The sequence below is a fragment of the Pongo pygmaeus genome, chromosome 4 (assembly GCF_028885625.2).
Source record: "Pongo pygmaeus isolate AG05252 chromosome 4, NHGRI_mPonPyg2-v2.0_pri, whole genome shotgun sequence".
NCBI lineage: Eukaryota > Metazoa > Chordata > Mammalia > Primates > Hominidae > Pongo > Pongo pygmaeus.
The window spans coordinates 107,238,368-107,254,285 of record NC_072377.2 but is presented as its reverse complement, the minus strand read 5'-3'; the positions used below and the strand labels follow the sequence as shown (position 1 = coordinate 107,254,285).

Here is a 15,918-nt window from a genome sequence, read left to right as displayed (position 1 = left end):
CAGGAAAAGAGAATTAGAGAGGGGCTAAAACTGCTGGGCCACTCTAAGAGAAGAGATTCCAACCCCAACTAAATAAGAATATAGGCAGTCTACACTGTCCAGATAGTAAGGCAAGGATAAAATGATGTAAAGTTAATAAACACTGACTGAGAAATTTCTACCAAAGTATGAATACAAAACAAAAATGTGAAATCTTGGTTCAAACTGGCATGGCACTAGTTAACAGTGGACGTTTAGGTCAGACAGAGTCAACCCAAAAAGAAATCCGGGTGAAAACAGAAACTTTTTCCTTGGCTAGTGAGTTTTAATTGGATATTTCTTGAAGAACTTTAACTTTTCTCTCATAATTGCCATCTATTGCCTTTGTGCTCTATGTTTATACTAAGCACACTGCCATATGTTTTTGTTACTTTACTGTATTCCCTTCAGCCTCTATATCTTGTCTATCATTGACATAAGGTGTTCAGCACACTTTCCTTCTTCACCCAAAATTGCTGTACCACGGCCCCCAAATTTGCTAGTATTTGAGAATGGACTACGTAACTCATTTAAACCAGGGAAGCAGAATCTGCCAGCACTAGACTTTAAGGGCTAAGTTAGGTCTGAGCTTATTATATGGCTTTTAAGGGTGAAGGAACTGAATAATATATTATGAAGATTAATATCTCAGGGTGTAGACAATTCTTCATGCTGGGCTAGTTCACCTCTTTGGGATGGAGGACTGGGCTATAAGAAGAAATATCTCCCAGTATTTAAAACCAAAATATCCCACATCTTCTCAGGACAGAATCAAGTGAGAAACAGATGCTTCAGTCAAACTGCAACTAAACAGTGATAACTATAACATTTTGTTCTGATATAGTAGACTTTTTATTTGTTTTGGAAAATGATTCTAAGATTTTTACAAATAGAGTGTCTAGTCTACAGAGCAATACTACTGAGTTTGGTGACTACATGAAAGTAATAGTTCTTGCATAACAATGGAAAAAGTGAGTTGTACTGTACTTTCTAGTTTGGAAAGTAATATATTGCTATGTATATAGCCAATAATAAATTTTATTTAATATGTAAGTACTAGTTAATAAAAAAATTCCTGATTTTTTCTACTTTGAAAACTAAAAATTAAGAGATAAGAAAATTTTAAAAATTTACCATTTAAGTCTCTTTGATTCTGGAAATATTTTAATTAGGTTCCACTTTAAAAAAAAAAGTAGTTTCCTTATTACCTCCACAGTGAGTACATTAACAACATTTTCACAAACAGAAAACTTACATACATTCAACTGTTTACAAGACATGTCTCCATATAACACATTTACATTCATGTGAAATATATGAACTTCTTTAATTGCGTATATTTATGACTCTTACATCTGGTACCTTTTAAAACAGCTAACATATAGTATGCTTATTTCCTATAAGTTAATTAATATATGACTATTTAAGGTAAGAGGAGTCTCATTTGAAGAATTACAATAGTTATATTCATACCATGGGAAATCAATAGTTTTTCTAAACATAAGTTTCAAGCTAAAGCTTTAGCAATTTAAGTTATTTAACTACCAATGCATGAAATTCTTATCAGATTGTCCCATTTGGATTACAGTTTAAGTCATTTCAAGTTGTTCACAATTATTTGTGCATTGGTGGGGGGGAAAGCACCAAGGATAATAAATTGATTTTTCACATCACAGATGAAATCACAGCACAATGATTTCAATATCCCTTCAAAAATCTAATCATTTATAAAAAGCATTTATTTCAAATGCTCAATCTTTAAGCTTTCTTAGTGTGATCAACTGATACATTAGGGATAAGAATGGAAATGGTTAAAAACAGATGCTATACATAATACTTACTAACTTAACAGAATTCAGATTTCTCCTAACATTGTTGATTTCTATTTTTGAACTGACTTCTTTAGATCTAAAAAGAACTCTGAAAGTAAGTGTAACGTTTATACACTTGTCAACTATACTTAAAAAGAAACTCTTAAGGTGCCTTTCTTGTCAACATACGAAACAAAAGTTTTCCTGATGAACAAGGCACCTTGTATGGTAAGGAAATATATAAAGAAAATATTTTCTACAAATTAATATATAAATCTATGTGCACAAAGGTGTAGTTCTCCCAGCTGCATATGTAATATTTTAAATAACACACAATAAAAATATTCAAAACACAGATTGAAAAAATAACCTATGTGGCTAATACTCCAGTTGTTAAATATTGCAGCACATATGTCACTGTAACAATTGGGAAAGATATTCTAATCTAAACGGTTAATGAAATCTCTTTGGAAAGACACTTTAAAAGTCCCCAATATGTAACCCTGGCTGTCAAATTTCAGTCTAGAAGTTTTAACAGCTAAGATGCAATCCCATGAAAATAAAAGTGTGCACAAAGGCCATCTCATCAGACTCTGCAGTACATAGCATTACTGGTGTGACTTTGGTACGAGCCTGCTGGGCTTTTACGTTCCTTTTCATTACTATGTGCACATGGTAAACATCATATTAACAACAATCGATTTTTATCACTATAAGTTTTGCTACTCACAGAATGCTAACAAACATTGTTTTAAACATTTCCAGATCATGACAAAAGTTCCTTACCTGAACATAAACAAAGAAATCCTTAGATTTAAAAACATTTTTAAGTGAACACATAAATGCATAAGGAGAAACATAAGAACATACTATTTTTATAAGTATAAAAAGTTCCAGCTTCTGCTAAGATTTCATTTCTTTTTCCCAGTGTTTTTTTTGTGTTCATGCGTTTCTGTTTTGCTAGTTATATTCTTTTTCCGAGATGAGGTATTAGGAACAACTGCACTAGAAGGTCCACTCGTAGCTACACAAAACAAAAACAAAAACAAAACTATTGTTTAAATTTACACAAACAATCCAAATTCAAATAATACTGCTGATTGACAAAACAATTCTTGTTATAATTGTGATGTAAATGAAATGTAAAAATTTAATATAGCATTTTTAACCTTTTACTTTTCAGAATTCAACACAAATATAGAAAGGTAATGACAATGGGCTATGTTCACAAAATTAATTTCTCATTTTACTCTACATTCTTCCTAGGAAATGAATATATTTTCATAATTTTTAACTACCATCCATTGTGCTAATGATTTTTCAATTTATACTTCTGGGCTGTGCCTTTTCCTTTAGCTCAAGATACGTATATACAACTGCCAATTGAAATTTTCTTTAAAGATACCTGACGAGAAAGACAAACTTAATATGCACAAACTGAACTCATAATTTTCCCTACAAGCATCTATTTCCTCTTGTATCTTCTATCTTATCCCTCTCTAAAAAGCTAGAAGGTAAGAAAACTAGAAGCTATCTTGACTTAGGAATCATCCTTCCGTGTCTAAACCAACATGAAGTCTTAATGAATTATCAAAAAACTATTCTAGGCCAGGCAGGGTGATTCATGCCTGTAATCCCAACACTTTGGAGGGCCAATGTGGGAGGATCGCTTGAGCCCAGAAGTTCAAGACGAGCCCTGGCAACACAGTGAGACCTACTTCTCTACAAAAAACTTTAAAAATTAGCTGGGTGTGGTGGCACACACTTATAGTCTCAGCTACTCAAGAGGCCAAGGTAGGAAGATTGCTTGAGCCTGATAGGTTGAGGCTGCAGTAAGCCATGATTGCACCACTGCAGTCCAGCCTGGGTAAGAGAACAAGACCTTGTTGCAAAAGAATAAATGAATAAATAAATAAATAAATACATAAATACATAAATACATAAATAAAATAAAAAACCATTCTAGGTGGCATTACATTATTACATTTCTACTATGGATGAAAAGATGTATGGGTAAGCTCCTATTAGACCAATCTTCCCACAGATAACAAATATACACTCTGTACTAAATATGAGGAAGAACCACCTGAAGATACTAAATAGTGAACAAGAGCAGGCTGTTACTAGACAAGAATCAGCACTTGGAAAAAGGGAACAATATGGAATAACATTCCCCTTCTTTTTAGCCTGAGGACAGGCCCTAATATGCACCATGTACCATGGCTAGAAGTCCAACATAAGAAGCAGAAGACAAGTATTGCAGCAACTACAGCTGCTAGAAAGTAAGGTGGAAAATCTCAAAAAGGATGAGCCCACAATTCTATTTGTAAATGATGGTCAAATGTATGGCATGAGCAGAGTAAAGTCCAAGGAGCCCAGCTAAAGCAAAAAATGAACTGAAATTTTTGCCAGCCACTTCACGGAACACCATATTTTACAATCTGAGCTCAGCTAAGCCTAACTCTTTGTTTAAAAACAAACAAAACAATATTTTTTGGAGGAACATAACAGAAATAACAAAATCCAGAGTTTCTATAACATACCATTCACAATGTCTACAATATAATCCAAAATTAATATACTAAGAAACAGAAAAACATCTTTCCTGCTGAGAATGCATAAATTGATACAGATCACTTTGGAGATGAGTCAGATTAACAGACAAGAATTTTAAAGCAGCAATTCTAACTATGCTCTAGGACAAAGAAACATAAGTTTATAATGAATAAAAAGAGAAAAATCCCTGCAAAAAAACTATTTAAAAGAATCAAACAGAACATCTAAAAGAATAAATATCTGAAATAAAAGGTCTGAAATAAAAACTACATGGGTTTAACAACAGAATGAAAAGTAGAAGTAAAAGTAAACATCAACCAAATCAACCAAATCAACATCAACCAATGAACATCTTTTTTGGAGTATTACCAAAAAAGAAAAAAAAATAGACATAAATATGCCATAGTCAACCTGCTGAAAAGCAAAGATAAAGAGAAAACATTGAAAGCAAGCACAGAAAAACAACCCATTGCATTTATGCAGACAGTAATTCAAATTAACTAAGTCTTCTTATCAGAAACAATGGGAACCAGAAGACAGTGGAATATCATTAAAGTGCTGAAATAAAAAATTTTCTACCCAGAATTCTCTATTCGGCAAAACTACACTGCAAGAATGAAGGCAAAATAAAGCCATGTTTCAGACACAATAAAATGAATAGAATTTGTTGCCAACAGACCTGCAGATTAAGAAATGCTAAAAAGCTTCAGGCTGAAGGCAAATGAAACCAGATGGAAACACAGACTTCAAGGAAGGAATAAAGAGCAAAAAATATGGCAAATATATGGATAAATATAGAATCTTTTTCTCCTCTAAGTTTCTTTAAAATACATATGACTGTTTAAAGCAAATATCATAACATTGTATTGTAGTGTTTATAATATATGTGGAAGTAACACATAAGGATAACTATGTGTAAAGAATGGGAAGAAGGTAAGGTAAATGAATCTATACAGTGGCAAGGTTTCTACATTTTACTTTCAGTGGTACAAAATTAACCCTAAGTAGATGGTGAAAAATTAGGAATATATATTTAGAGCAACAAAAAAAATGCAAAAAGATATAGCAAAAGTCCATAGAAAAAGTTAAATAAAATTCTTAAAAATATTGAATTAGTACAAAATGAGGTAGAGTAGGAAAGAATAAAGGTATAATAATCAAAAGGAATAAACAGAAAACATAAAGTAGTAGACTAACCTCAACATATCAACAATTACATTAAATGTTAATGAACTGTAAACTGCAACCATAAGGCAGATATTGTTAGAATGCCTTGCATAAATAAAGTTTGACGAGCTATATCACATCAGATAAAATAAAACAAAACATTACTGGAAATTAAAGAGAAAAAAGTCACGATAATAAATGAGTCAATATATTAAGAATATCCAATAATCAAATATGCATCTAATTATATAACAGAGCTCCAAAACACAAAAAGCAAAAATCTACCAAGTTAAAGGGAGAAACAGACAATTCTGCAGTTGTGAGCGTAATCGCTCTCTGTACAACCGATAGAACAATCAGTCCCTTCCTTGACCACCCCTCTGCCAAAGAAAAGCCAAATAGTAAAAAGACAGACTATCTGAACATTATCAACAACCTTGACCTCACGCATAATGATAAAATAGTGTCCATTAGGACCAATGAACTATAAGATAAACATTTGGGTTTTTTTTTAGTACACAAATTATATTCAAAATATTCCAGATGTTAAGCCATAAGTCCCACATTTAAAAGACTGAAATCACACAGTGTATGTTTTTATAACTGCAATGGAACTAAATAAGAAATTGATTAAAAACAATAAAAAACCCCTGGATATTTGGAATTTAACCAATATACTTCTAAATATGCAATGGATCAAAGAAGAAATCACAAATAAACTAGAAAGTATTTCTAACTGAATGATAATGAAAATACAATATAACTTTTGTGAGACTCAACTAAAATGCTTAGAGGGAAACTTAAAGGTTTAAATGTTTGAAATAGATAGCAATCAATGACCTAAGAAACTAGAAATAGAGGATAAAAGTAAACCCAAAGTAAGTAGGACGTAGAAAATAATTTTTAAAATAATTAAAATAATTAATTTAAAATAACTTTTTAAAAATTGTGTTTTAAGGCCGGGTGCGGTGGCTCACACCTGTAATCCCAGGACTTTGGGAGGCTGAGGCAGGCAAATCACCTGAGGTCAGGAGTTCGAGACCAGCCTGTCCAACATGGTGAAACCCCATCTCTACTAAAAACACAAAAAAATTAGCCAGGCGTGGTGGCGGTCACCTGTAATCCCAGCTACTCAGGAGGCCGAGACAGGAGAATCCCTTGAACCCGGGAGGTGGAGGTTGCAGTGAGCCGAGATCACACCATTGCACTCCAGCCTGGGCAAGAGAGGGAGACTCCATCTCAAAAAAAAAAAAAAAAAAAAAATTGTGTTTTAAACATAAACCCAACAGAAATACAAAGAGCCAAAAGTTGGTTCTTTGAAAAAGTCAACAAAATTGATAAATCCCTAGTGAGAATGATCACAAAAAAAAAACAGAACACAAATTACCAGTATCATGAATAACAGAAGTTAGTAACATTCATTAAAAAGATAATAAAAGAGCAATGAATTTGACAACTTAGATAAAATGAACAAATTCCTAAAAAAAATACAGCTACCAAAAGTATCATAAAAAGGAAACATAAATTCTATCAAAATTAATTGATATAAAATTAATTCTATCAAACATTCAAGGAAGAAACAAAAATCTTATAAAAACTCTTTCAGAAAATAGAAAGCATTTCCCAATTATTTTATGAAGCTAGCATTACTCTGATACCAAAACCTGGAAAAAGGCATTACAAAAACAGAAACAAAAAAACCTACAGACCAATATCCTATCTTTCACAAATGCAGATGCAAATTTCTTCAAAATCAAATTTAACTATCTTTTGTCAGCATTTTTCTATCTTAACTTCGTGGCACATCTGATTGTACTGTTGATCCTTCCTGAAATGCTCTCTTATCCTGACTTGCAAGATATTACTCTATCATGATATTCTTTCTGTTTCTCTGATCCTTCTACTTTCCTGGTTGATGATCCTTCTTTTTCCCGCTTTCTTATCCCAGACAGTGACATGCTACTCTGTTCATTTGTCTTACCCTACGTTTTTTTCCTCAGAGAATTTTATAGACCTTCATATATATAATACATCATAACTGAGTAGGGTTCATCCTACGGATGCAAGGTTGACTTAACATTTGAAATATCAAATATAACACCATTTTTACTTTATTACTTAAAAATGTATATGAACTAATGCATTTATTATGTGTCTAAAGAACAATGTACTATGAGTTAAAATGCATTCAAATCCTAGGTCTACTGACTACTAGCTATGTAAGCTGATAAGTTACTATCTCTGTTACTTTTTTCATCTATAATGGACATAAGAATGGTATTGACCTCTAAAGGTTATGGTGAGAACTATGAGAATTAATAGAAAAATGCTTATAATATAAAGAACTATACAAATGTTAGCTTTGTATGGCATATGGGATGCATTACAACTTATGTTTAAGATACTTATTCAATTGTCTGTTGTTTCACATACTTATTAGTTGGAATGTGCAAGGTTCAAATCTGTAAGATTTGTGGTTTAAGATATTGCCCCCGACTTATAAGGCCTGGTAATCTGATAGAGTTATAATCAGGTATAATAGATCAAATCAGTAGCACAGAGTGTTATTGAAGTTCTTGTTTTGATAATCATATAAATACATTATCAGTGGAAGAGGTTGGGTTGGGTCTTCAAGGATGTGAGGTAAAAGGGAAAACATTTTAATAGAAAAAAATGGCATGAATGCTAAGGGAATTTATTTGGGGAGAAGTAAAGAGAACAGTTTGGATACAGTATAACAATTAATAGCAGTTACCATTTAGTAAGTGTTTACTATGTGTGCCAAGTACTTTGTATACAAGATTGCAATCATTTCTGACAGTTATATGAAGAAGGTACTATTAACCTGATTTTATGACTATGAGACTAAGGATCAGAGAGGTTAAGTAACTTGTCCAGAGTCACATAGCTAATAAGTAGCAGAACTGAGATTTTAATCTAGGTTTCTCTGACTGTTAAGCACAAACTCTTGACCAAAAGAATATATGAGAGCACTAGAGGAAAAGAATGAAGACAACTGCAATGAGGCTGTTGTCAAAGCCTTGGAGGTATATGAAATTCTGAGGAAAAAAGATACATGGTAAGAAAAATGAATATCATGAGTATCATGTTCTTGTCTGGGATAAGAAAGTAGAAAGAAGGATGATCAAACAAGAAAAGTAGAGGAATAAGATAAATGGATAGAATATCACAATAGAGTAATAGGGTAAGAGAGCATTTCAGAAGGGTCAAAAATACAATTAAATGTGCCACGAAATTAAAGTAGAAAAATGCTAATAAAAGATAGTTAATTTTGGTAGTTACATAATCAGACTGAGAATGGAGAGATGAAAATATTATCAGGAAAGAGAAAACAATTTTTTTCTTTCTTTTTTTAATACTTGAGTCAGGGTCTTGCTACGTTGCCTAGGCTGGACTTGAACTCCTGGGCTCAAGTAATCCTCATACCTCCACTTCCTGAGTAGCTGGGATTGCAGGTGGGCACCACTATGCCCGGCCTATAGAAATTTTCATATAAGATGATGCCTTAAACTCAAAAGAAAGGCAAAAGAAGACAGTCCGTAAATTAGTTTGGGGAAAAGTGTGACTGTGAAATATATTTTGTTAACAGATGTGGGGAGAGGGGAAGACAACAGACAAAAAACAAATATATATCAATTGACTACAATAATAGATTTTTAACCCTTAGGATCATTACGCTCTAGGGAAGTGCAAAGATCCTAATTAAAAACAAATTTGGCATTTAAAACGCAAGTTACTATTCCTCTAATTTCTGTGCAAATCCACAAACTCAACACACACACCCCTAACCTGGTTTGCTGCTTGCTTTAGTACTCTTTAAGGTAGCTGGTGGTGTTGGGAGGATCTTTGCAGGTGTATACGTATTTAAAGATACTTTTTTTCTCATTATTGGACTGGAATGTAAAGCTGTAGAGGCTGAAAAAAAAATAAACAAATGTTAATTTAATAATTTCCTGCCAATTATATCTTAACATCATAGAAAGTTTCTTATAATTTAGTGACCCTACGAATATTCATAATAACAGAAGAAAATGGTCCAGGTAAATTCAGCAAAATCATCTTTTTTTATAAAAAGATAGTTCTCTTATGGCCTTAGACAAATAGATGTTTGTTTATACTGTAAATAAAAAGCATTTAAACAGTATGCACCAAAGGAATGCCAAGAATAGAGCGACAGACTTTATCCTTTCCTGACAGAAACTGAGGTTTTTAAGGCATGGAAAAGAGCTAATGGCATAGTTTTCTTGCCTGGTAACAGAGTCAGTAATCCCCTCACCAGGCGTGGTGTTTCATGCTGGAATTACAGGCATGAACCACCGTGCCTGGCCAGGGACTGGGAGGATAAATTTCAACGGGCTAATACAGAAAAATAATTTGACTTATTTATTACTTATAATTTAGTTAGGCAAGGCAGGAGGATCGCTCGACCCCAGGAGTTCAAGACCAGCCTGGGCAACACAGGGAGGCCTCATTTCTATTGAAAATTTAAAAATTAGCTGGGCCTGTGGTTCCAGCTACTCGGGAGGCTGAGGCAGAAGGACTGCTTGAGCCTGTAAGGTTGAGGCTGTAGTGTGCCGTTAATTGTGCCACTGCACTCCAGACTGGGCGACAGAGTAAGACTCTGTCTCAGGGGGGAAAAACGATAAAGAGACAGAGTCTCAAACTGTTTTTCTCTTAAAAAAAAATAACAATTACAGATTCAGGGATGTTTCATCTACAAATATAATGGTATACTAAACTATCACATTTAGGAATAAACTAATTAAGTTATAAGTAATAAAAGATACTATTTTCCTATATTAGCCAGTTGAAATTTGACTAAATGAGAGGGAGGGAATTTTAAGTTGGGTTTTTCTGGTTTTCTTTCTAACTAAGGCAGAGAAATTGAGAGGTGTAAAAAGGAGAAGTAGGGATAATTCTTAAGTATGGAATCCTCTGGGCAAGGACAGGCCAAAGTAGGGGAGAAAGAGACACTACTGGCATGAGCTTCTACACTGCCTAAACAAAGGGAGAGGAAGCATGCTTTTGAAAATCAAGATGTGGGCTAGTTATGGCAAATGTGCCTTTGCTGGTTGACACCTACAATGAATGATTATTCATTTAACTGAAAGAGCTCAAAGTAGTCACTAATGAAAATAATCTAAGTGATAAAAAGTCCTTAAAACATCCTAAAACAACATAGCTTTACTTAGCCCTTTTCTGCTTGCATATTTTTCCCCTACTCTATGAACTTCCATCACTAACTTATCCTAATTAATATACCTACTCCTTTTTCTCCAATCTGATATTGTCACTTCCCCATTGTAAGCTATCTTCTAGTATTAATATTTATTAATTTTGTGTTAGATGAGAAAAAAAACTTGGAAGGACAGAAAATGATTAACAGTTCCTTTTCCCTTGTTATAAACACCACAAAATGAATATAATTGTATGTATATGATACTACAGCTTGATAACTCAGGGAACTAACTGCAAATAATATTAATAGCCTATAATTTAATAAATAGTATTCCTACAGCTACTCTATAAAATACGTGATTAAAATACTTTCATCATAACTGGCATCCTATTTTCTTTGCTATTCAAAAATAATGAGAAAAATAGAGGCTTTAGAAGACCTGGGTTTTAGTCTTGCTTGACCACTAATTCATTGATTTCCTCAACTGTCTTTCTACGATTTTTTCTTTAAACAGCAAAGCTGTTCTTAAGTGAAATCTTAAATAAAATAGACCAAAGCAGATACTCTGGTTGAAGCAGCCATGAAAGACACAAGCCCCAACTATTCAGCATCTTTCTCTTCCTCATGGAATTTCCAAAGACTCTTGGGAATACAGTTTGAAGACCAATGAACTAGATTATCTCTAAGGTTTGTCCAATTCTATGAGCCACATTAAGTACATTTACTTTCTCATCTAGTTCTGTTAGTAACTAATTGCATGAAATTTTAAGATAGCTAGAGGGACTGAGGTACAATTTGTATCCATGATATAGAGAAGAGCTAATTAGAAATTAGCACAACTGGAAAAAGAATCTAATATCCTTTGCCTCATTAATATCCTTCAATAATACACTCTGATGAACTGAATTCACTAACCACAAAATGAATCCATCAAGAGTACCACAGAACAAACCTTAAAATATTATCTTTTTGTAAATATTCTACTAAAATTATCCTTTCATAACAAACACGTCATTACTAATTCTATTACCTTCAAATCATTCACTGCGAGTCTTCTAAAATCTAAATAATGTTGAGATCTACCCCTAAACTCTTATTTACTAATTAGAATAATTATTTAATCTCTGTTTTAAGATTTCAAATCCTTGCCCCAGGGAAGCAATGAAACATCATTAAGGGTGAAGGGGTAAACTAGAATTTATTCAGGTTCTCTACTGCATTCTGAGGTAACGGCATTGTCCATTCTATCAGGTTATAGAGAATATAAAAGGAGATGACCACCTTCATTTTCCTGTCTCTGACCTTTACCACTTGGAGAAGTTATTTCATTTGGAGTATTATCAATTCTCAGAATCGGATACATTTATATGCAAATTTTTAAATTAAGACCTACTTCCTAAAACCATCCCTAAAGTGAAGTATTTTAGAACACTCACCAGTATACATCTCTATTACTGTTAATGATTGAAAGCTGGCCTCTACTACCAAAAATGGAAGAAAAGGGAAAGGTCACTAGTTTGTATAAATGCAGGGGGTATCATTTAGACAGAATATAAAGAGAATAGAGCACTCTAGAATTATACAATGTGATGGCCCAGGAAAGAGAAGAGAATGACAGTCAGACATAAAAGTGGTATTCACTCCGAGAGCGCTAATATCTCATTTTATTCTTGAGCAAAATTTATTTACAGCACTCAGAAAAAGAGGAATGATATACAAAGAAAGTTTGTCACTTTCTAAGATATGACTAGAATAGTAAGATTCTTAGCTCTAAGCAAAGCACTCTCTCCCAAAACTAATGCTTTCCAAACTGGAATTTCCCAAGTACTGATGAATCCTATAGAGCTGAAAACGACAACTGGCAGCTGACTTCTCACACCTAAAAAGGAAGCCCTGAGCATTTCCCAAAATGATGTCCCTCAGAATAGTGCCACATGGTATTTAATGTGTTACCAAAAAAGTGTTTTCTAAAAAATAAGTTTTGGAAAATCTGGGTTATACAGCTTTCTTTACAGAAGAACGTCAGCCTTTTATATGCTAATGTAGCTATACCTCTCCAAAGGGAGGTGGGATATAACATAGTTTCTAAAACTTATTTAACCATGAACATCTTTTCTTCAAACACACAAATTAACCTCTTCAGAATGTTTTCTGAGATACACAATTTGAAAAATTGTTGTCCTAATTTGCTGTCTTTAGTTAAAAGCTCTTTCTAACTACTTACCAAAGGTAGTCAGGAGATGAGTGTATATGAATGGGTTAATGTGGACTGATATTTTGCAGTTTTTAAAAACTTTGTTATAAAATGATATACAATAGGAATATGAGATTTCTAGCAAACATAGTTTTAACAAAAGACCACAACCCTATATTTTGTTGACTTCTACTGCTATTGGTTTTTTGTTTTTTTGTTTTTTTTTTTTGGTAAGAAGAAAAGATTTTGGCAGAGAGTAAAAAAAAGAGGTACAGTTCACATTACACCAAAGAATTCCTAATAATGTCCCTTTATGCTCCTTTGTACTCCTACTCATTACCACTACCTGCTTTTATGTTATTATAATTCCTGTTATATTCAGATAGTATGTAGTTGCCCAGCAACTAAATAATAACAATGAAAGAAAAATTTCCTACAAATTTCAGCGGTCTTCCGTGGAACGTCAGATGATGGAGAAGCAATGGAAGCAAGAAATTCATCCACTTGCTTTAAAGATAGGGCATTATGAAGAGTTTCTAGAGGACAAATAGATGGCACCATGGAATACAATTCAAAGCCTAGAAGAGAAAAAAACCAAAAACAAAAAATAAAAGATGGATATTTTAAAAATCAGTAATTAAAAAGGAAGACTACTGCTTAGAACTGGACAGTTTAGGTCTTTTTAATCATTACATGCAAACACACAATATCTCTGAAGTCATGACACCAGATGCTATGCAATATGGAGCTGGAACAAGATGTGACAAAGATTTCTTTTTAAATGTAATCATGTAGTATCGCATGCACACAATTTCATTCTATATTGGTAAAATCTAAGAATAATACTTTAAAAAACGTAGGGGGAAAAAAAAGCAAAGAAATACAAGTTTTCAGTTTTTATTTTTTGAAGTCAGGTCTATTCAATAGGTGAATAAACTGATGCCACATGATGTATCCCTGATGCCAGGACGCTAACAGTAAGTTCTTGTTGAAAAATTATATAATTACTTGTGAATAATTATTTTAGATACTTTTCCAGGTGTGCCAAGACCAATGATACTCTCTAGTATGAACTCCAAACAACATTCATTCATTCATGCTGGAATAAAAATTCCAAAACGTATTTCACCTACCTTTACTGAATTAACACATAATTATATTACTAGGAATCACTGGCTGTGTAAAGTTAGGCCAAGTAAAAAGCAATACAAAATACAAATATGTTCCTATTTAACAATGGCACAGAAATACAAAAATTTTATGAAAACAACCATGCAAATATGTATTAATACCATCAGTGAAACAAAAGCACTTAAATACACAGTTTATGTTTTTAAACAAATAGGATACAGGTTATTCACTTTTTTAAAAAAGAAAATTGCCTGTTTATTTAAACTTTATTCAACTGAATGGCTTTTAAAATTGCTTTCATATACTGTTAAAAATAACGAGTCTTTCTGCATCTACTCTTCCAAAAATTCAAACTAATTTCCCGCAGTTAAATACTTATAATACTCAAATAAAGTTTTATATAAAGTCAAATATCATTAAAAGTAAAAAATTAACCTCAGACTGCAACACTCTGCTCATTTTTAAATTGACTGATGTTTGATTCATTTAAATATTGAAGGAAATATTGACCCAAGAACTGCCTAATTCTCAGTTAGAACAAGGAAACTTTGGTTAAAAGAGAATCTAATCTTCCTAGGAAAATAACCAAAGGACTTGCAAAACTGATATGTCTGATTTTCAGGTGCAAACCAAAGCATGACAGAACATTACACATACTTTAAAAACAAAAACAAAAACAAACTATACCATAACAGCAGCTAAAGCACCTAAATTAAGCACTAAAGAAATTAGGCTTGCACAACTGTTACATTTTTTAGAAGTACAAGATTCATGCAAATGAGCGCAAACCCTTTCTTTGCATTACACTAAACTTAACGATGAGATCTTTTCTTCTTTCCTCACAAAGTTTATAAATCTTTTATAGCAATTATTTTATTTCATTTGCCTGCTAGATTTTATAACAGGCAAATGACAATATAATTAAGTTCCTCTAGACTACATTTTTTTCCACGTATCTTTAGTAAACTTTTCCTTTAATGCACAATGAAAGGGTTAGCGCAGCAATTTAAAAAGCCACCCTGCTGACATGTTTAGAAGCTATAAAAACATACCACTGGAGCCTAGAAATTCCACAGAGGAAACGGACCAGCACCTATAGAGGTGTAGGTGTTCTGCACAGAGGCCCAGAAAATAAGGTAAAGCACTGTCAGAAGATACTTGTTTCACCATGTTCCTTGAACTAAAGATGAAGGGAGGGGTAAGTCCATGATATGTGTTAAAGATGGAAATAACATGAAAGGGGAAGTAAAAAGTAAAAGGAAGAGTCAAATGACAATTCATACGACAGATAAGACAACACAGTATTAAAAAAGGAAAAAAGGAAACCTTAAAACTCAAAAGAAATATTTGTAGAATAGAAAAGAATGCATCTTATGTGCATTTGTATGTGCGGGAAATCCACATTTTTAAAAAAGAGCCTAAACCAAAGGAATATAAAATTACTCTATTTTCTATTAAATTTAACATAAATATTTTTCATTTTTAAAAACCTTCAGTTAAACACAGATTCTCCTAGATGATAATACCTCAAATACTGGTTTTAAACACACAGCATCCAGTACAAAAACTATGGTCTTAAACCTTCAATGTCTCTTCTTAGAATTTTTGTGGCTTCTGTTTTTCTTGTGACTTCTGTGTTTCTTCTAAGAGGTTCTTACGCATGTGGTTTCTTTAGAAGCTGCAGCTGTATCAAATAAGAATCACTTTCTTCAAAAAGTAGCATTTAAACAGCTACAATGAAGGGAAAGCACATTAAGCTTTAAGGCTAAATTTTTACTTGTTGAGGATGAGATCTTCTTATTCCACCTTCAAGAATTATTAGTGCACTGTTATTTAGATGT

The 15,918-nt window shown here is 32.9% G+C and overlaps 1 protein-coding gene across 22 annotated transcripts in view; it reads right to left on the bottom strand.

Moving 5' to 3' along the window:
- Positions 1 to 1,164: 1,164 nt before the first annotated feature.
- Positions 1,165 to 15,918, bottom strand: part of PPIP5K2 (diphosphoinositol pentakisphosphate kinase 2) — an 81,221-nt gene continuing 66,467 nt past the window's right edge. For 20 of the 22 annotated variants that reach the window (XM_063665097.1, XM_063665105.1, XM_063665106.1 and 17 more), the window contains 3 exons: positions 13,384 to 13,524; positions 9,363 to 9,488; positions 1,165 to 2,853 (listed from right to left, as the gene is read on the bottom strand). In XM_063665097.1, the coding sequence (XP_063521167.1) occupies positions 2,741 to 2,853; positions 9,363 to 9,488; positions 13,384 to 13,524 (380 nt within the window). In that variant the 3' untranslated portion in view covers positions 1,165 to 2,740. Of the gene's footprint in view, positions 2,854 to 9,362; positions 9,489 to 13,383; positions 13,525 to 15,129; positions 15,190 to 15,220; positions 15,762 to 15,918 lie in introns of those variants that run through there. The other 2 variants (XM_054489053.2, XM_063665100.1) reach the window with 2 other exon arrangements.